Source organism: Stegostoma tigrinum, chromosome 22, assembly GCF_030684315.1.
Source record: "Stegostoma tigrinum isolate sSteTig4 chromosome 22, sSteTig4.hap1, whole genome shotgun sequence".
NCBI classification, from domain to species: Eukaryota; Metazoa; Chordata; class Chondrichthyes; order Orectolobiformes; family Stegostomatidae; genus Stegostoma; species Stegostoma tigrinum.
In genome coordinates, this window is record NC_081375.1 from 21,304,952 (window position 1) to 21,326,791 (window position 21,840).

Sequence of the window (21,840 nt, forward strand, 5' to 3'; positions counted from 1 at the left end):
GCGGACTGGGCACCATGAATCTCACCAGACACAACGTTTGATTTGAGAAGGACCCACGCAATCCCTGCTTTGACCAGTTAAAGATCTCGCTTGAGGGATGAGGAAGTCCACAATCAGCTCTTGCATCAAATATTGATTTCGTTCATATCCGCTAAACTCAGCGCTACCTAATATATTGGGGCATGGGACTCTTGATTTATGCTGATACTCTTACAGCATCAGGTGGAAAATAGTCACTCCCTGCAGAAGAACGGGCGTTAGGCTTCAGCAGAGACTGACGGTGAAGCCACCCACTCGATCCTCATCAAAGGCAGATCTGAACTTTGCCAGCAAGTTGGCTGAAACTCGCTTCATGTCAGTCGCTTGGTAATTATCTGTTTGCTGTGAAATTTCTGTCTCATGTCAGCAAGTCTGAATTCGAGTTATTTTAAATTGTGTTTTTTTTGCCGCTTTCTAAAATCTTGCTTTGACCAATCAAATACACAATTGGAGTTAGAAGGTAATCAACAGTAAGTTTGTTTACTCACTATTGGGTCAGGATAATTCCACCCAGACACCACATTGCAAGCGACCTCTGCTCCACTGGGGCTAATTCTGGGGCACTGACATCGAGGCAGAATTAGGCGAGGATTCTCATCCTCCAGTTTGACCAGGCGCACACCACCCCCCCACCCCCCTCCAGTTCCATTCAGCATAGTCTGACAGGAGCCTACACCCTGCTATCTGGTTCACTATTGTTCACACAGAATCCTGCAGGGTCCTCACTAAAATATTGGGCTGCATTCAGACTCTGATCATGTGTACATAGAAAGGTGTTCAGTTACAACAACAAGGCTGATTGTAAGTACCATCAAGAAAATGTTGTTCGAAAAATTTCAACATAATTTTATGTTTAATTTTATAAGTGTTCAATGTGAAGGAATTTGAGTGAGGGAGTGAGATACTGGTACCTTTCTTGTACTTCCTTGGGGTGCAGCACGAATTGGATTTGTCTTCATGTTGAACAGAATTAGATATTTTATAATTTTGAAATGTACAGATCAACATTTAATTCTTTTGGATTCAGGCAGCTAGCAGGTAAGGTAACTTCATTGTTTCATGTGATTGGTTATTGTCGAGAATTTACTCATACATAGAAACCATTATATATTTGAGTTACGATTTTACTTCACTGTTAGGGGAAGCCTGTGTTTTCTAGCTATCTGTGGTACAGAGAGTTGTTGAATATGGTGCTGTCACACTTTGTGAGTTAGATTACTGACAGTTTTATGGATTAGATCATTGTCAATGATTAATGTATGTGGTGGATTCCACCCCCATATTGTATGGGCCAGGCATGATGTCAGGATAATGATTGTTTAAATGTTAAAAAAAAACGTACAGCAGTGAAAAGCTGATGCAGCAAACAACAACATTCGACATTTTACATTTTTGCTTGAAAACAAAATAAGATGCATAATTTTCTATAAATTGAATCTTTCGTATTTTATTGGATTCATTGGAAACGGACCATCTTTATGTGATTTTATGTCGAACATTGTACTGAAAATTTTCATTTCTCTGGTCAGTTAAGAAAATGTTTTCTAGCATCTTTCTTTAATTTATTCAGTTTTTATCAAATTGAGCTTCCCCTTCTATACCAAAAATTTGCTTTGAGCAATCAGATATGACTTTAAGCAATTCTAGCAAGGAGGAAGTCAATAATATGTTTGATCCCTTTTCTCATTTTCAGCAGCATCAGCTAATTATCTGCTTTACCCATTGAACTCAGTACAAGCTGCTTCTTCCTGATTGGGGGAAGGGTTGATACTAGGGTGTTCTGTGATCTGCTAACATTGTTGCAAATGAGGCATGAAAACCTGAACTTCAGTTGGTCAGACTATCAATTCAGTACATAAAATCCACATTTTCATGTCCTGGCAAAAAGTTTAAACTTATTCCAAGCTGACTGAATGCTGAAATACCAATTTCTATCCGTACTTTTCACTGAGAATTTAAATCTATTTTGTTAAATCTGTCACATTGATTCCACATTAATAGCCTTTTCACTTTTGGGATTAGCCACTTATCTCTTGTCTATATTGCCTCTGGTGCTTCTCCTTGCTGAAATTCCTAAGTCCTCTCCAAATCCAAAGATTCACAATCCTCCGAATGAAGATATCTCTTCTGGTCTCATTCTTAACTAGCTGACCCCTTATTCTCTTATATATGCCACCTAGTGCTGGACTTTCTATCCAGGAGATCACCCTTGCACAATCTATCCTGTTAATCCTTTTAGGAATGATAAATATCTCAGTGAGAGCACCTCTTATATTTCTAAATTCTGAGGAACATTGGCCTAGTACAAAAAAATCTCCCAATGTAGGACAATCCCTCATCCTGAAAATCAATCCAGTGAACACGTTGCACTTTCTCTAAGGCTAGTGTGTCCTTTTCTAGTAAAATCAAAATACTGTGGATGCTGGCAATCTGAATTAAAAGCAGGTACTGCAGGAGAAATTGACCAGGATTGGCAGCATCTGTGGAGAAAGAAGCAGTGTTAATGTTTTGAGTGTGATGTTCCTCATTTTTAGAACAGACAGAGCTAGCAAAGAAAAGGTTTACCATGTGTTGAAGAAGAGATAGAGGGTCCCGTACAATATATGGTAAAGTTGACCTGAGCACAAGGCAATGTGGTTCCTAATGGGAGTAGAAGAGAGATAGAGATGATAAGGAAGTATTAATGGTAAGTGTCAGTATCAGAAAATTGGTCAGATCTGCTCAGTGCAAACCCTCACAAACAAGGCACTGGCTTTGTAATCAATGTGGAGGACAGAGTTCATGGTCTGAAGTTGTTGAATCCAATATCGAATTCTGAGAGCTGGAAAATAAAGTGTTAATCTTTCAGTTTTTGTTGGGTTTGCTGGGACACTGCTGCAGGCCGAGGGCAGAAAAATGAACATAAGAACAAAACGGTATATTGAAATAGCAAACAATCAGAAGTTCAGGCCATTCTTGTTGACAGAACAGAGACGTTCTGCAACTCGTCACCCAGTCTATGTCTGGTCTTACCACTGGAGAGGAGGCATGAGGCCATATTTGAGTGTCCATCAGTGAAAATCTTCCTTGGGAATGTAATTAAGGAAATTTTTATGGAATCCCTGTATATAATATGAAGAATTTTTTTGTGGAAGCCTTTCAGTGGCACATATATTTCTAGGATTCATGCTGGTCTGGAGATACGGCCAGGCCCTTTGTTTCACACGTTCCATGGAGAAGAGTGATATCAAGAGAGCAACATTGATTTTATTTGTACAATGTTGAGATGTTGCCTGTCTAAATTGGCCATGAGAATTCAAGGCAACAATTTTTTTTGTGAAGTGGTCAACTATTTTGGTGAGAACAAACCTCTTTTGTAATTCATCACTGTGGATTTCAACTATCTATCTCTTCATTTCAAGCATTAGGGTTGGGCAAGGTCATTGCAGAGATTCAGATGCCATGACTACAATGGAGACCTCAGGGATAATGCTGATTTAGTGCAGCTATAAATAGTGCTTTCAGAGATCAGATTTGGGAAGTAATCATGATAATTCAATAAAGACCTTGGCCACATCCGTCATGCCTCAATTACATATGCTGGGTGAGTCCTGAGTGGGTTATTTTACAGAAAGGCAGATTTTAAGGTGGATGGATTTGGTGTAACATGTTTGAAACAGTATTGCAGTGGTTGAATGCATTAGCCCATCCTTTGTACACCAACACTGAATGAGGAGAGATAGCAAAATATGTAGAAAATATAGCCCTATAAATTGGTACAAATAGGTCCATTCCAATTTCAGTCAATTATTTCATTTACTTCCAGAGCTGAAAGGAGAATGCAGAATATTTTGAGATATGAATTACTGCAGGTTCAAGTCTTTATCAAGAGTGGACATCAGTTTTTGGACAAGGTTCGAACATTCCTTGTAAATGCTGTGAAAGAGGGAAAGCTCCAGCAAGAAAGAGCAAAAGCCTACTTCAAAGAGGTATTCTTTTTAACTTATACATTAAGGAATCATCAAATGTGGAAAGTGCATGGTAAAGTTTCCCCTCTAACATACTGTTTAATTTACAACTGCCATTTACTAATTTTGCAAGTTTTTGATTCATATACAGCTGGAGTGACTGCCATCATCCACCCAGCTTTGTGGCAGTAACAGCCATGGAGGGATTCCCACGCAATTTTACACCATTTAAAACCGTTTATAGGATTAAAGGCAGGATTCTAGGCAGTGTGGAGGAACAGTGGGATCTTGGTGTTCAAGTACATAGCTCCCTCAAAGTTGCCACCCAGGTGGATAAGGTTGTTAAGAAAGCATATGGTGTTTTGGCTTTTATTTACAGGGGGATCGAGTTTAAGAGCCGCGAGGTTATGCTGCAGCTCTACAAAAACCTGGTGAGACCACACTGGGAATATTGTGTCCAGTTCTGGTTGCCCTATTATAGGAAAGATGTGGAGGCTTTGGAGAGGGTGCAAAGGAGGTTTACCAGGATGCTGCCTGGACTGGAGGGCTTGTCTTACAAGGAGAGGTTGACTGAGTTTGGACTTCTGGAGAGAAGGAGGAAGAGAGGTGACCTGATCGAGGTGTACAAGGTAATGAGAGGCATGGATAGAGTCGATAGCCAGAGACTTTTCCCCAGGGCAGGATTGACTGCCACAAGGGGTCATAGTTTTAAGGTGTTAGGAGGAAGGTATAGGGGAGACGTCAGAGGGAGGTTCATCACCCAGAGAGTTGTGAGCGCATGGAATAGTTTACCAGTGGTAGTCGTGGAAGCGGAGTCATTAGTGACATTTAAGTGACTGCTGGACATGCACATGGACAGCAGTGAATTGAGGGGAATGTAGTTTAGGTTATTTTATTTTTGGATTAGAATTATTCCACGGCACAACATCGTGGGCCGAAGGGCCTGTACTGTGCTGCACTTTTCTGTGTTCTATGTTCTATGTTCTAAAACATCAAATATAACAAATTGTCAGAGGTGTCATTTTTTATGAATGCAAGCACCAAAGAGTTGGATCATCAGGGTGTTCAGTCAGGGACAATTGTGCTTCACCCTCCAGTCAGCAACATCTTCCTTATCTTCCACTTGATCTGTACCTGGTCATGCACTGTCACCCTAGCAGGGGAGGTGAGACAACAAGGGGAATAAAAGAAGTGACAGAGAGATTGAGCGAGTCACTGTGAGGTCAGTGGGAGGGATAAGAGTTCAGTGGGAAATTAAGGGAGCACTGGAGAGAGTCCGTCTCTAAGAAACAACAATGCATACACAGACAAAGATATTGCAAAGACACTTAGAGCTCAATAAAACCACAATTCATTTATTAAGTATTTAAATGAATTACACACACTAGTAACTATTAGGGATACCTCAATCACTGTCTTTCACCACCCTGATTTCTGTAACTGAACCCAAATGTTATTGTCTTATAGAACTCACAGCTGGCAAGGCTGAAAACTTTGCTCAACATCTTCACCACGCCTCCTGACCGAGGGTACATTTTTCCACAACGTTAATCTTCAAAGTATTGTTGAACAAAGGGATTTCTTCAGGCTATTCATATACCAATCTCTGTGCCAAGAATGTGCCTTGTTTGGAATTATGCACGCACGTGACCAATCCTGAAGATGTTTGCTCAAATCCCGCCATCTTTGGACTTGTCCATGCATGTGGGCATTCCTGAAGGCTTTGTCCAAATGTATATCTTAGCTGGCAAAGACAGCAGTTCCTGGTTTCCTGCAGTTTTAACTCTTATCAGATCCATTCACAAAGTAGCCCATTGTGAGACCTCTTATCAGTTCCTGTTATCTTCAGCCTTATCCAACAGGATGAGTATACAATGGGAATAAAAGTGTTAGTGAGAGAGAGAGTCACAATGTGACAGGTAGGAGTTAACTGAAGAAAATCAAAGTGGGAAGAAGGCTAAATGATACATCAGTGAGTGTCTTCCTTTTCTATCTGTTTACATGTCGTACTAGGAGATGCCAAATTAAGAATTTTAAACAGGCTATTATAGTGGTAAGGGAATTAATAAGATTATGAATTCAGAGTAAGATCAGAGATATTAAGTTAAATCAATAATTCAACCAGGAACTAGGTAGGTTCTTATAGAGGTAGATGTATCCAGATAATACCCTTAAAAACTTCCTTCATATTTTTTCATGATAACTGTGAGGTGCGTGATAAGCCTTTCGTTGGCTTGTGAGATTTATCCAGATTTTTGTAGCTAGAGTCATAAGGAGACAATCTTCTATATTTTTAGGTCGGTTCCATTGTCCTTGAAAGGAAAGGGCCTTGCATTTGAAAGTACATTTGATAACCTCAGGTATATCAAAGGGTCTCAGCGGAATAAGTACTTTCAAAGTGCAGTATGGGGGCATCATGGGCAATTATGGCAATGAAATGTGCGCAGGCAAAATCCCATAAACAGTGATGAGATAATTGACAACTTCTGATCTGTTGTTATAATATTAGTAAAAGGATAAATAATGAAACAGCTTAAGTGGGAAAGCAACTAAGCTGTGGTGCATTACGTATTAAAGTCTACAGCCAAGATGTTTTCAGATGTTTGCAATGCCACACCTTCTTTATATTACGTTGAGTGAACTAATTGCTGAACATTGATTTCTATGATAGCAGGCATCTTGAGTACAGAAGTGAGATTATCCATTGAGCACTTTTGGCTGAAGACGCTTGCAACTATTTCAGCTCATCTTTTCGGTGGCTCACAGCCAGCTGGGCGAAGAGGAGGCTTGCAAGGCCTTGTCCTGTCAATTCATAAGTTCTTCAACACCATTCTTGACAGGAAATGGTGGGGCTGCAGAGCTCGAGTCTGATCTAATGGTGTGAAACACCGATCAAGCTTGCAGGAGAAGACAGTTGTGCATCTCCAGAAAGAATACTCCACACTGACCTGACCTGCTGGAGAGCTGGTACAGAGACGATGGGCTTAGTCACCCCCATCTAAGAAAGCAATATCTTCTCTCACTCTGAAAACAACAGATGTTAGAGACCACTGCAAGTCTCACAGCATCCACAGAGAGGGAGCAAGCTAATGTTGCGAGTCTAGATGACTCTGCATCAGAGATGAAGTGAAGTGTAGAAGGGACAGCACTTATGCTATAGATGGGGCGGTGTGGCGGCGGTGGAGTTAGGATGCTGGTGGAGAAAAAATGTTGAAAGTTCTCCACCAGAAATTTACACCCCACCCCGGCCACACCCACCCCAAACTATACCATAAAAGCTACCTCCTCCGCACTTCACTTCAGCTCTGATGAAGAGTCATCGAGATTCAAAATGTTCGCTTGCTCTCTCTCAGTGGTGATGTCTGACCTGCTGTGATCTCCAGCATTGGTTGTTTTCAACACAGATTCCAGCATCTGCAGTACATAGAACATAGAACATAGAACATAGAACAGTACAGCACAGAATAGGCCCTTCAGCCCACAATGTTGTGCCGACCATTGATCCTCATGTATGCACCCTCAAATTTCTGTGACCATATACATGTCCAGCAGTCTCTTAAATGACCCCAATGACCTTGCTTCCACAACTGCTGCTGGCAACGCATTCCATGCTCTCACAACTCTCTGCGTAAAGAACCTGCCTCTGACATCCCCTCTATACTTTCCACCAACCAGCTTAAAACTATGACCCCTCGTGCTAGCCATTTCTGCCCTGGGAAATAGTCTCTGGCTATCAACTCTATCTATGCCTCTCATTATCTTGTATACCTCAATTAGGTCCCCTCTCCTCCTCCTTTTCTCCAATGAAAAGAGACCAAGCTCAGTCAACCTCTCTTCATAAGATAAGCCCTCCAGTCCAGGCAGCATCCTGGTAAACCTCCTCTGAACCCTCTCCAAAGCATCCACATCTTTCCTATAATAGGGCGCCCAGAACTGGACGCAGTATTCCAAGTGCGGTCTAACCAAAGTTTTATAGAGCTGCAACAAGATCTCACGACTCTTAAACTCAATGCCCCTGTTAATGAAAGCCAAAACACCATATGCTTTCTTAACAACCCTGTCCACTTGGGTGGCCATTTTAAGGGATCTATGTATCTGCACACCAAGATCCCTCTGTTCCTCCACGCTGCCAAGAATCCTATCCTTAATCCTGTACTCAGCTTTCAAATTCGACCTTCCAAAATGCATCACCTCGCATTTATCCAGGTTGAACTCCATCTGCCACCTCTCAGCCCATCTCTGCATCCTGTCAATGTCCCGCTGCAGCCTACAACAGCCCTCTACACTGTCAACGACACCTCCGACCTTTGTGTCGTCTGCAAACTTGCTGACCCATCCTTCAATTCCCTCGTCCAAGTCATTAATAAAAATTACAAACAGTAGAGGCCCTAGGACAGAGCCCTGTGGAACTCCACTCACCACTGACTTCCAGGCAGAATATTTTCCTTCTACAACCACTCGCTGTCTTCTGTTGGCCAGCCAATTCTGTATCCAAGCAGCTAAGTTCCCCTGTATCCCATTCCTCCTGACCTTCTGAATGAGCCTACCATGGGGAACCTTATCAAATGCCTTACTGAAGTCCATATACACCACATCCACAGCTCGACCCTCATCAACTTTTCTAGTCACATCCTCAAAAAACTCGATAAGGTTTGTAAGGCATGACCTACCCCTCACAAAGCCGTGTTGACTGTATTTGATCAAGCCATGCTCTTCCAGATGGTCATAAATCTTATCCCTCAGAATCCTTTCTAACACCTTGCAGACGACAGACGTGAGACTTACCGGTCTATAATTGCCGGGGATTTCCCTATTTCCTTTCTTGAAGAGAGGAATTACATTTGCCTCTCTCCAGTCCTCAGGTACGACTCCAGTGGAGAGCGAGGATGCAAAGATCTTCGCAAGTGGCGAAGCAATTGCATTTCTCGCTTCCCAAAGCAGCCGAGGACAAATCTGATCCGGGCCTGGCGACTTGTCAATCTTAATGTTTGACAAAATTTTCAGCACATCAGCTTTGTCTATCTCTATCTATTCCAGCATGCACACCTGCTCTTCAAAGGTTTCATTCACTACAAAGTTCGTTTCTTTCGTAAAGACAGAAGCAAAAAACTCATTTAGGGCTTCCCCTACCTCCTCAGGCTCCACACACAAGTTCCCTATGCTATCCCTGATCGGCCCTACTCTTTCTTTGACCATTCTCTTATTCCTCACGTAAGTGTAAAATGCCTTTGTGTTTTCCCGGATTCCTTCTGCCAAGCCTTTCTCGTGCCCCCTCCTGGCTCTCCTCAGACCATTTTTGAGCTCCTTCCTTGCCTGCATGTAATCCTCTCTAGCTGAACTTGACCCTAGCTTCCTCCACCTTATGTAAGCTACCTTCTTCCTTTTCACTAGAAGCTCCACCGCTCTCGTCATCCAAGGTTCCCTAATCTTACCCCTTCTTGCCTGTCTCAGAGGGACATATTTACTCATCACTCCCAACAACTGTTCCTTAAACCGTCTCCACATGTCGATAGTTCCCTTACGATGGAACAACTGCTCCCAGTCCATGCTTCCTAACTCATGTCTAATCGCATCATAGTTTCCTTTTCCCCAATTAAATATCCTCCCATTTTGCCTAATCCTCTCCTTCTCCATAGCTATGTAGAATGTGAGGCAGTTATGGTCACTATCACCAAAATGCTCTCCCACCACAAGATCTGATACCTGCTCCGGCTCGTTTCCGAGCACCAAGTCTAGAATGGCCTCTCCCCTCGTCGGCCTGTCAACGTACTGCGTTAGGAAACCCTCCTGAACACACCTTACAAAAACAGCTCCATTCAAATCTTCTGCTCGAAGGAGGTTCCAATCAATATTAGGAAAGTTAAAGTCACCCATTACAACAACCCTACTGCGTGCACACTTTTCCAAAATCTGTCGACCTATGCTTTCTTCAATCTCCCTGCTGCTATTGGGGGGCCTGTAGTAAACCCCTAACGAGGTGACTACTCCCTTGCTGTTCCTAATTTCCACCCATACTGACTCGGTAGGCAGATCTTCCTCGACAATGGAAGCTTCTGTAGCTGTGATACCCTCTCTGATTAGTAGTGCTACACCCCCTCCTCTTTTTCCCCCCTCCCTATTCTTTTTAAATGTTCTAAACCCTGGAACATCCAGCAACCATTCCTGCCCATGAGAAACCCATGTCTCTGTTATGGCCACAACATCATAGCACCGGGTACTGATCCATGCTCTAAGTTCATCACTTTTATTCCTGATACTCCTTGCATTAAAGCAAACACACTTTAACCGATCCCTTGGTTCCTTCCCAGGAAAATCCTTCCCACTAGCTGGTCTACCTCTTGCTATTGCCTCACCTGCATCAACGCTCACCTCTGGTATACAGCTCAGGTTCCCACCCCCCTGCCATACTAGTTTAAACCCTCTCGAACTACTCGAGCAAACCTTCCACCCAGGACATTGGTCCCCTTCCAGTTCAGATGCAACCCGTCCTTCTTGTACAGGTCCCACCTTCCCCAGAAGGCATCCCAATTATCAATATATCTGAAGCCCTCCCTCCTACACCAGCTGCGTAGCCACGTGTTCAGCTGCGCCCGCTCCCTGTTCCTCACCTCACTATCTCGTGGCACCGGTAGTAAACCAGAGAACACTACTCTGTTCGTCCTGCTCTGCAGCTTCCATCCGAACTCCCTGAAATCACTTTTTATATCCTCAAACCTATTTCTGGCTATATCATTTGTGCCAATATGTAACACGATTTCTGGCTGTTCGCCCTCCCCTTTTAGAACTTTATACACCCGATCGGAGACGTCCCGGACCCTGGCACCAGGGAGGCAACATACCTTCCGGGAATCCCGATCTTGCCCACAAAATCTCCTGTCGATTCCCCTAACTATCGAGTCCCCTACCACGAGTACTTTTCTATTCTGCCCCCTTCCCTTCTTTGCCACAGTGTCAGGCTCAGTGCCAGAGAACTGACTACTATGGCTTTCCTCTGGTAGGTCATCCCCCCCAGCAGTATCCAAAACGGTATACTTATTGCTGAGGGGAATGCCCACAGGGGATCTCTGCACTGTCTGTCGGTCCCCTTTCCTCCCCCTAACTGTAACCCATCTATCCTCGTCCTGAGCCTTAGGAGTGACCAACTCCCGATAACTCCTCTCAATTACCCCCTCTGCCTCCCGAATGATCCGTAGCTCATCCAGCTCCAGCTCCATTTCCCTAACACGGTTTTCAAGGAGCTGTAGCTGGGTGCACTTCCCGCAGATGTAGCCAGCGGAGACGTGTGCCACATCTCCCAACTGCCACATTCTGCAGGAGGAGCAAGCAACTGCCCTAGCATCCATACCCCACTTATCTGAACACCCACTCAATACTAAAGTAGAAAGCTTACGTCAAATAATAATAACAAAGTAATTTGCTCCTATCTTCTCTCATTCGTTTTATTACTGCTTCATCTGCCTTGCCAGGTCTGTTCATTCTGTGGGCTGGTTCCTTTACTATTTTAAACTATCAAGAGATACATGGTTAAACCATGGTCCCATTATTCCATGTTCATTACATTTTTATTTTAGTACAAATGTTTCTGTTTCCTTGAACTTGTTTCTCATCCTGCTGGCACAAATGTAGAAATGATTTAACTTCATAACCTGATGAGTAGATCTCATCTATGTTGCAGAAATAACTATCTGGCCATCAGAAAATCCAGATCATTTTGCAGAATTAAGGGGAGAAAGCGGGAAAATGGCTTTAATTCATGGTGCTCATTTGGAGAGCCAGTACAGAGATGATGGGCTGAATCACCCCTTTCTGTGCTGTTACGATTCTTAGATTCTATGTTTGCATCTTTATTTTTGACAGAAAAGTTATATATAAAACATTTGTTTTTTAATTTCACAGATATTGCATATAATATTATTTTATGGCCAGATTCATCATCCTAAGATTGAACCAGAAGAAATTTTGCAGGAAAGTCAGGGAGTGTTCTCTAAGAAGTATCCAGGTGTCTTTGAGAAGTGCAGAACCCACCTTCCAACACGTCCTCCTTTCACGGTACTACTTGATGCGGTAAGTCTGGAGATGATACCAACATTGGTGGCATAGTGAACAGTGAAGAAGGCTATTTCAGAGTACATTGGGATGAACCGAGGAGTGGCAGATGGAGTTTAATTTAGAGAAATGTGAGGTGTTGCATATTGATAAGGTAAATCAGGGCAAGACTTTTACAGTTAATGGTAGGGCCCTGGGAAGCATTACTGAACAGAGATATGTCGGGGCACAGGTGCGTATTTCCTTGAAAGTGAAGTCATTGGTAGACAGGGTGGTGAAGAAGGCATGTTGCATGCTTGCCTTCATTAGTCAGTGCCTTGAATAGATGAGTTGGGATGTCATGTCGTGGCTACACAGGACACTTAGTGAGGCCACATTTAGTTCTAGTTCTATTTCTAGAAAGATGTTGTTAAACTTGAAAGGGTTCAGAAACGATTTACGAGGAAGCTGCCGGGATTAGAGGGTTTCAGCTATGGGAATGGACTGAATAGGCTGGGGCTTTTTTTCCCCTGGAATGTTAGAAGATGAAAGGGTGACATTATAGTGGTTTATAAAATCATGAGGAGCATGGATAAGGGTGAAGAGCCAAGGTCTTTTTCCTAAGGTGTGGTGCCCAAAACTAGAGGGCATAGGTTTAAGGTGAGAGGGGAAAGATTTAGAAGGGACCTGAGGGGCAACTCTTTCACAAAGAAGGTGGTGCGTGTTTGAAACAAGCTGCTAGAAGTGGTGGAGATGGGTATAATTACAACATTTAAAAGGTGCCTAGATGGGAATATAAATAGGATAGATTTAGAGGGTTATTGGCCAAATGTTGGCAAATGGGACTTGTTCATGTTTAGGATATCCTCTTGGCACAGACACGTTAAACCAAAGGGTCTGTTTCCCGACTGTATAACAGCACAGAGACACAGTATGACTTCACTTTCGTGCCATTTCACCAACCATTTGTGTAAGCCTTCAAGTGTGATTAGTATTCACCAAAGCGAATCCACCTTCTGGGTTGAGGCCAGGGTAACGATCATTGACTGACTGAACTAAGGCTTACTGCAGTGTGTGAGGTTCAAGTTTCAGTGCATGGGGCTCAGAACCAACTTCAGAAAATCTTAGGCCTTTGCCAGAAAAGCAGCTCCCCGGTTTTGAAATCACCTGAGAAAGTGGTGAGTGGGGTTCCACAGGGCTCTGTCCTTGGGCCTCTACTGTTTGTAATTTTTATTAATGACTTGGATGAGGGGATTGAAGGATGGGTCAGCAAGTTTGCAGACGACACAAAGGTCGGAGGTGTCGTTGACAGTGTAGAGGGCTGTTGTAGGCTGCAGCGGGACATTGACAGGATGCAGAGATGGGCTGAGAGGTGGCAGATGGAGTTCAACCTGGATAAATGCGAGGTGATGCATTTTGGAAGGTCGAATTTGAAAGCTGAGTACAGGATTAAGGATAGGATTCTTGGCAGCGTGGAGGAACAGAGGAATCTTGGTGTGCAGATGCATAGATCCCTTAAAATGGCCACCCAAGTGGACAGGGTTGTTAAGAAAGCATATAGTGTTTTGGCTTTCATTAACAGGGGGATTGAGTTTAAGAGTCGTGAGATCTTGTTGCAGCTCTATAAAACTTTCGTTAGACTGCACTTGGAATACTGCGTCCAGTTCTGGTCGGCCTATTATAGGAAAGATGTGGATGCTTTGGAGAGGGTTCAGAGGAGGTTTACCAGGATGCTGCCTGGACTGGAGGGCTTATCTTATGAAGAGAGGCTGACGGAGCTCGGCCTCTTTTCATTGGAGAAAAGGAGGAGGAGAGAGGACCTAATTGAGGTATACAAGATAATGAGAGGCATAGATAGAGTTGATAGCCAGAGACTATTTCCCAGGGCAGAAATGGCTACCACGAGGGGTCATAGTTTTAAGCTGGTTGGTGGAAAGTATAGAGGGGATGTCAGAGGCAGGTTCTTTACGCAGAGAGTTGTGAGAGCATGGAATGCGTTGCCAGCAGCAGTTGTGGAAGCAAGGTCATTGGGGTCATTTAAGAGACTGCTGGACATGTATATGGTCACAGAAATTTGAGGGTGCATACATGAGGATCAATGGTCGGCACAACATTGTGGGCTGAAGGGCCTGTTCTGTGCTGTACTGTTCTATGTTCTATGTTCTATGTTCTAAAAGAATGTTCACAAGGACGTTAAAAGGCCTGTGATCTTGGTAGAGATTCCCTTCAAAGGTTCTTCGCTCCCAACGGATACATCTCCGGTCCGCTCATCAAACCCCCAAAAATCTATTTAAAGCCAGAAAAGATTAGTTTCCGAGTTAGCAGAGAGCAGACTAGCCTTCAACCAAGAAATAGCTGGAAGCATATTTTCCACCTTCGAGGGAACCTTGCCTTTGTTGCATGAAAGCATCATCTGCAACGTGGGAGATGCCGTAGTATCTCTCCCACTCCTTTTCCAGTCTTAAAATGTCCCTTTATTTAAAGCTGCACATGTAGGGGAGTGCTGTATAGGTTCAACGATTGATTTCTCCTCGCCAAAATCTGTTCACACCCACATTAAGGGCTATCTTAAGAAAGTGGAGTTGCACATCATAAGATCACACACACACACACACACACACACACACACACACACACACACACACACACACACACAAGATCACACACACACACACACACACACACACACACACACACACACACACACACACACACACACACACACACACACACACACACACACAATGCCTTCCTATTAATGAGAAAGTGGCCCCCACAGTGGCTCATCTTGGGCGACTGTCTGTGTGGAGTTTGCACATTCTTCCCGTGACTGAAGGAGTTTCATTCAAGTGCTCCAGGTTCCCCCCACAGCCCAAAGATGTGCAGGCTCGGTGATTTGGCCATGCTAAATTGCCCGCCATGTTCAGAGATGCATAGATTAGTTGGGTTATAGGGGGAGTAGGTTTGGGTGGGATGCTCTGAAGGGATTCTATGAAGTGAACAAAGACAATGAGGAATCACTTCAACTCTCCCAAGGCTGCTGCTTGAAGTCTCTGCCAAACTCCCTCAGAATTTCTGACCATTATGAGAAAGTTGGAAGGCTAGGATTTCCAGGGCACAAATGGTAAATAACCAGGGGAAATGTAGTGGTTTTAAATAGCAGGGAATTTGTTTACAATAACCTACATTTGTCACTGAAGGATTAATTGTGGAACAGTCTGGAGTACTGAGAGAAAGGATTTAAAAATCTGTGAGCAGGAAGGTAGAGATTACAGAGATATGGTAGTGGTGAGATTGAGAGAGAATTTATAATTAAAGGAAAGAGTGTGATAAGGTGATCTATTCACAATGGGTTCTGAAGCATGAAAGATCATGTCCTTGCTAAGTTGTGGGGACTTACTCTTTCTGGTCCTCAGGCCATTGCTGGAAAAACACTCATTTGCTGAATTCTGCATTAACTGCCAGGTTTCCTGAGCTCTGGGAAACCCGGTTCATTGTTGCTAAAATTAAATGATTGCCATAATTTGATGATTGCATTTAAATATTATAATTACACCCTGCCTCGCCAGATGGAGAATCCTTCGTCACAGCACCAGCCTGCTGCAGTGAAACTTGATTTAGGTCTGTTCATGTACTTGGATTTAGCACATATAACATTTTATCACCCCGACTCTCTTTTGCGAGATTAACCTCCCACTCGCTCCATTTTCTAATGCTCCTGTCTTTGTCAGACTTTGACATGTGGGAACTGTCTTCCATAATTGCCTGCATATCCATGAATGCAGGTGAAAAAATAGCAAAGGAAAATGATAGGTCTTGTAAAAAAGTTAAAGCACTAAATTAGAGTCGGCCAATTTTGACAGCATGAGACATGAAGTTTCAAAAGTTGACTGTGATAGACTGAGGCTGGTAGGAGCAGAGAATAATGGATGATTTGGAGATATTGAGGCACTGGTCAAGGATAAGAAGAAGATATCCATCAGGTATCAACAGCTGGGATCATGTGAATCTCTTGAAGAGTGTTAGGGAAATAGGGACATTCCTAAGGGGGGAGTCAGGTGGGCAGAAGGGGGATATGAGATAGCCTCAGCAGAAACAATTTGGAATAATCAAACAAGATTCTGCAAGAACACTGAGGGCAAAAGAGCAGTGAGGCAAAGAATAGGACCCCATAAAAATCAGGTGGGTGGCTAATGTTATGCCTTTATTAAAGAGAGGCTGCAAAAAGAAGCCTGAGAATTATAGACCCATGAGTCTGATGTCAGTAGTGGGTACATTGTTGGAGGGGATTCTGAGAGACAGGATTTACGTGCACAAGGACTGATTAGGAATAGTCAGAATGGTTTTGTTTGTAGGAAATCATGTCTCACAAACTTGACTGTGGTTTTGGAGTATGTGATCAAGAAGATGGCAGAGCATTAGATGCTGCCTACATGAACTTTAGTAAGGCCTTTAGCAAGTTTCCACACGGTAGGCCAGTTATTAAAGTTTGATCACATGGGATTCAGGGAAAGCTTGCCAATTGGATACAAAATTGGCTTGTTGGTAGTGGGCAAAGGGCAGTGGTGGAGAGTTGTTTTTTGGACTAGAGGCTTGTAAACCAGCTGTGTTCCACAGGGATCGGTGCTGGGTACACTGTTGTTTGGCATTTATATAAACAGCGCCTAGATATGATGCATTGCAAATGGCTTTGCCCTAGGGTAGGGGAGTTCAGAATTAGAATGCATAATTTTAAGGTAAGTGGAGAAAGATTTAACAGGGACTTGAGGGGCAATGATTTCCACACAGAGAGTGGTACATATGTCAAACGAATAGAGGAAGTGGTACAGGTTGAGTGGCAACATTTGGAAGATGTATGGACAGGTACATGAAGGGGAAAAGTTTAGAGGGATATGGGCCAAATGCAGGTAAATGGGACTAGTTTAATTTGGGAAACTTGGTGGGCACGGATGAGTTGGACTGAAGGATCTGTTTACGTTCTGTGTGACTCTATGACTCTACGAGTTAAAGGAATGTAAGTTGTTAAGTTATTCTTTCTTTTTGTATTGTCCACATTTATTCTACAGGTTGTTGAAGTTGTACAAGAAAGAAGGGAAGAAAATGTTTTGAGATGTTTATTGCAGCAGATAAATGAAATGGATGTTACTAATGCTAACAACACTCCATGTGGAAATATTTTTGTATCAACGGTTATCAACTTCTGCTATTTTTATGATAAGGTTGCCAAAATGAGAACACCCAATTATTTTGGTGCTTCAGTGTCATGTAAAGGAAGAATACCAAGAGAAATAATGATTGATACATTGTGTTACCGCACATGGCACAATGCAATTAGCCGGGCAGTATGTGTTGGCAATGAATATAACAAACACGCTTTTGAATTTCCTCCTGAAGTGCTCTCAATGGCATTTAAGATATACACTCTGGGACAAAGCACTGAGGGAAACCAACAAATTAATCGTATTCTGGCTAGATTTCGGAATAGGTCATTGCCCAGGGTTCTTCTAATTGTCACAAAACTTAGAGATTTTGGATGCTTAGTTCCCAGGGCAGCTTGTGAAAGATGCTCCACAATGTTCCCAAACATTCAGTTTCATCCACACCCACGAGCTCATCAAGCTGCTTGTTGGGAATACGGAAACTGTGCAGAGTGTGAATCACTAAGCCAGCTTCTGTATTCTGATGAGCAACTTGCCACGAGTCTGCAATATGAATCATTTCAAATTGGATACGACGAATTAAAACGTAGAAAATATAAACGACTTCAACATAATCTTCAACAAGTAAGGTTTCCTGTTGAGCCTGAAATTTACTTTTACAATAATCAGCAATAAAGAGATCGCCTGTGCAAAGATTCCAACATTGAAAGCACATTAGAACAGACAGTATAATTCACTGCTTATTTGCACTGTTAAGTATTACGCTATATACAATGAATTCAATTTTTGGACAGAGAATTCTAGGGAACATATTACTAGTTTTCAAATTTGTGTTTCCCCCATTTAATCGTTTATCTGGAAAGTGATCCCAGTGCAGTATATCAAACCCTTTTAAAGGTTAAAACACCTGACTTTCTCCAAGCCAAGATGGGAATGAATGATCATTAAGCTTATTGCAGTATTAGTTAACGTGGCATGACTTCTGCAGAAATTTGAAAATTAAACAATTAAACAATACAAATAGGCTCATTCCTGTAATCTAGTCAACTGTTTTAGAGTTAATTGTAGTACAGAACCTGGTCATTGCAGAATTAAATATTCCCCAAATGCTGATAAGAATGCTGAATGGCCAATCTAACTTATTTCCCCCATTTCCATGATATCATAACATGCTGGCCCTCAACATTAACATACATCCAGAACATTGGCAAACAAAGAGTGGGATGGTATATTCCATTTAGAATATTTTGTATTGATTTGTCAGGTGATCTTCTAACCCATATTTCTAGAATTCCACATCTTATTCTGATCACAAGAAATTAAGATGCTGAACAGTGGCTCAGCAATAAACTTTTAATATGTGTGTGAATGATCTCCCAATGAACCTAAGACAAATACATACTGAAATCATCTTCCTGTTTGAATTACAGAGCTCTTTAACATTGCAAAGGAGTAAAACTGTGCTTACATAAGCTCACATCCAGAAAGAAAACTATGCGTAGGTTCAGATTTCAAACTACATGTTTAGTTTAGGCTTGGCTTATGTTTCAACTATTCACTGTTATAACATTGTCTGACAATATCACAGTTATAGACTGCCAGTTGACCTCATGAAAGTACATTGGCTATCTTCTTCAAGTTATTCCACCAGTAAATAAGATACATAGCTTATTATTTGTCTTAGAGTCTGCTGAAACATTGGGGAAGATTAATCCAACAACTGTTTCTATTTCTTGTTACTTCCATTAATTAGGAGGGACTTGTGAAAGACAATTTGTTTCAAATTCAAGCTGAGGATAACCAACAAGTAGGTTTCCATTAATGGAAAACAATGGGCTCATGATCAATGAAGTTACATTTAAAGACTAATTAGGTTTGTCTGGAGCCTGATAATTTTGGAACAAAACCAAAAATTGCTGGAGAAACGAACTGGCTGCATCTGTGGAGAGAAAGCAGAGTTAACATTTGGAGTCCGCTGACCCTTCATCAGAGCTGTTATTAGTATGAGTAAAAGAAAGAGGAATTTTACTCCTTATTGACTCTGAGAAAAAAAATAAGACATGATATCAAATAGGCACTCAAAAGAGTTAGATTTTAACCTCAGACCACTAATATTTGATTTGTATCTTGCTACCGATCCATATTTCTTCCTTTCCCCACTGTTACTGAAGTACCATTTATTTGTGTATTCTCATGGCTAGTTTTGTTGTTTTCCAACAAGTTCATTTCAATAATGTTTCATTTCCAAATATGTTCCACTTACCATCCACATACACATTGAAATAGGAGATGTCAGTTTCTTGGCACAAGACTCAGTGACTGGTTTCAAAGTTGGTAAGATAGTAAATTCAGTTCTGACCATTTTGTATACTTTACATTGGTTTCCTGAATTTTCCTCAATTTTGTTCGGGTATTTGCTACAGCTATTTTAGGTCAGTGCCTATTGCTTTTAAAAAATATTTATCTCCATGAAAGGGTCTTAGCTATTAAAATCAAACGATGGAAATTGCAAGTAGACAGTCCATTTTTACCATTGGCATGACAACTTGAGAATAAATACCCCGACTAGACTGTCACGTGGAATACTACAGAGCTCCTATGACTGGATGGAGCTTGTTTTTTCTTTTATGTAAAATGTATTTTTACATTAACGTTGCTCACATTTACCTCTCTCATAGAACGAAAAACTACAATGAGATAGGCTGGCATGGTAGCTTAGTGGTTAGCACTGCTGCCTCAGTGACAGGGACCTGAGTCTGATTCCAGCCTCAGGCAACCATCGGTGTCGAGTTTGCACGTTCTCCCTTTGTCTGCATGGATATCTGTGGGTGCTCCAGTTTCTTCCGACAGGTCAAAGATGCACAGGTTAGATGGATTGGCCATGCTAAATTATCCATAGTGATCAGGGAGGTGGAGGTTAGCCATCGGAAATGCAGGAATAGGGTAGCAGGTGGGTCTGGATAGGATGCATTTTGGAGGGTTGCTGTGGACTTGTTGGGCTGAATGGCATGTTTCCACACTCAGGATTCTGGAGAAAAAAAAGCTTTGCAGTAAACTTCATAATAATGTGTTTTAGACCTTTTTCAGCATAAGATCTTTTTCACATTTTCCTGCCCAATGTTATCACATTGAAATCATTTCAATGTTATATTCCAAAAAAAGTGTTGCATTCTGCACAAATGCTTGACTTAATCGCTCGCTTTTAACAACTATCAAAAAACTTTGGAGAATTTGCGGGGCAAGGCAGTTTTGCATAAAAAATATTTTTTGCCCGTGTTGACATCATCAGATTTGTTGGAATACAGTAAGGAAATAACTATCTGAGTGTTGAAACCACAAGCAGTTTGTAGACATCAGCTAAATTGAATGCTGTTGGAGACAGGATATCAACTGATTTCTACCAAAGCTTTCTGAATTCAATGCACTGTAATTTTATCAAAGTCAATGCAAATAAATATTATGCAGAGGAAATTCCAATGTTCAGTGTTTTTATCTGATTAATAAAAAGGATGACTTGTACTTATAAAGACACATGAACTCAGGATACGACAAAATGCTTTTCACACATAATAAACACCCACAAACAATGGTGTGATAAAGATCAGATAATGTATTATGTTCAGGGAGAGCAAGAACTGCAGATGCTGGAGTCAGAGACAACGCAGTGTGGAGTTGGAAGAATGCAGCTGGGCAGGAAAGTTGACATTTTGGGACAGGACCCTTCTTCAGAAATGGGGAGGGGGAAGGGAGCTCAGCAAAAATGAGAGAGAGGAGGAGTGGGGCTGGGAAATGTAGGTGGGATGGTGATAGGTGAGTGTGGGTAGGGAGTGGTGGGGACTGGTTAGTGAAGTGGGAGGAGTCGATAGGTGGGAGAGAAAATGGACAGATTGTGTCAGGTCAAGGAGACGGCGATGAGAGGGAGGGTTAGTCATGGAATAAGGCTGGGGGTGGGGAGATTTTGAAACTGGTGAATTCCACATTTAGGCCATCAGGCTCTAGGCTCCCAGGTGGAATATGAGGTGCTGCTACTCCAGTTTGTGGGAGGCATCATTATGATACTGGAGGAGGCCCAGGACGAACATGTCACCCAGGGAATAGAGGGGGAGTTAAAATGGTTCACGATGCGTTAGTCTTGTAAGAAGTGGGATGAGTTAAAGGAGAAGTTGTTAAGGGTTAGGACGAATTTAGTTCAGCGGATGATGGTGTCAGTGGAGGGGGACTGGTTGGGCCTGCGGAAGAGGAAGAAGTGGAGGGCTTTTAGGCCATCTGTGAGGGAGATACAAGTGTAAAGGGATTGGATGTCCACAGTGAAGATGAGCTGTTGGGGGCCAGGGAATTGGAAGTCTTGGAGGAGGTGGAGGGCATGGGTGGTGTCCCAGACGTAGGTGGGGGTTTCTTGGACCCGGGGGCAGTAAACAGAGTCAAGGTAAGTGGAGATAACTTCAGTACAGCAGGAGCAGGCAGAGACAATATGTCGGCTGGGACAGTCATCTTTGTGGATTTTGGGAAGGAGATGGGCAGTGCAAGGCTGGGGAATGATGAGGTTGGAGGCTGAGGGTGGAAAGTCACCTGAGGTGATGAGGTTATGAATGGTTTCACATCCTTTAAGTCCTCCCACTTCCTACAGACTTAGGTGTTGGCCATGGGCACCTGCATAGCCCAAGCTATGC

The 21,840-nt window shown here is 42.5% G+C and overlaps 1 protein-coding gene across 1 annotated transcript; it reads left to right on the forward strand.

Moving 5' to 3' along the window:
* The first annotated feature begins 214 nt into the window (after positions 1-214).
* Positions 215-20,631, forward strand: LOC132210873 (uncharacterized). The gene is made up of 4 exons (XM_059653688.1): positions 215-354; positions 3,845-4,007; positions 11,883-12,050; positions 17,078-20,631. The coding sequence occupies exons 2-4, from the start codon at positions 3,858-3,860 to the stop codon at positions 17,843-17,845; spliced, it is 1,086 nt and encodes a 361-aa protein (XP_059509671.1). The 5' UTR covers positions 215-354; positions 3,845-3,857; the 3' UTR covers positions 17,846-20,631.
* Positions 20,632-21,840: the final 1,209 nt, after the last annotated feature.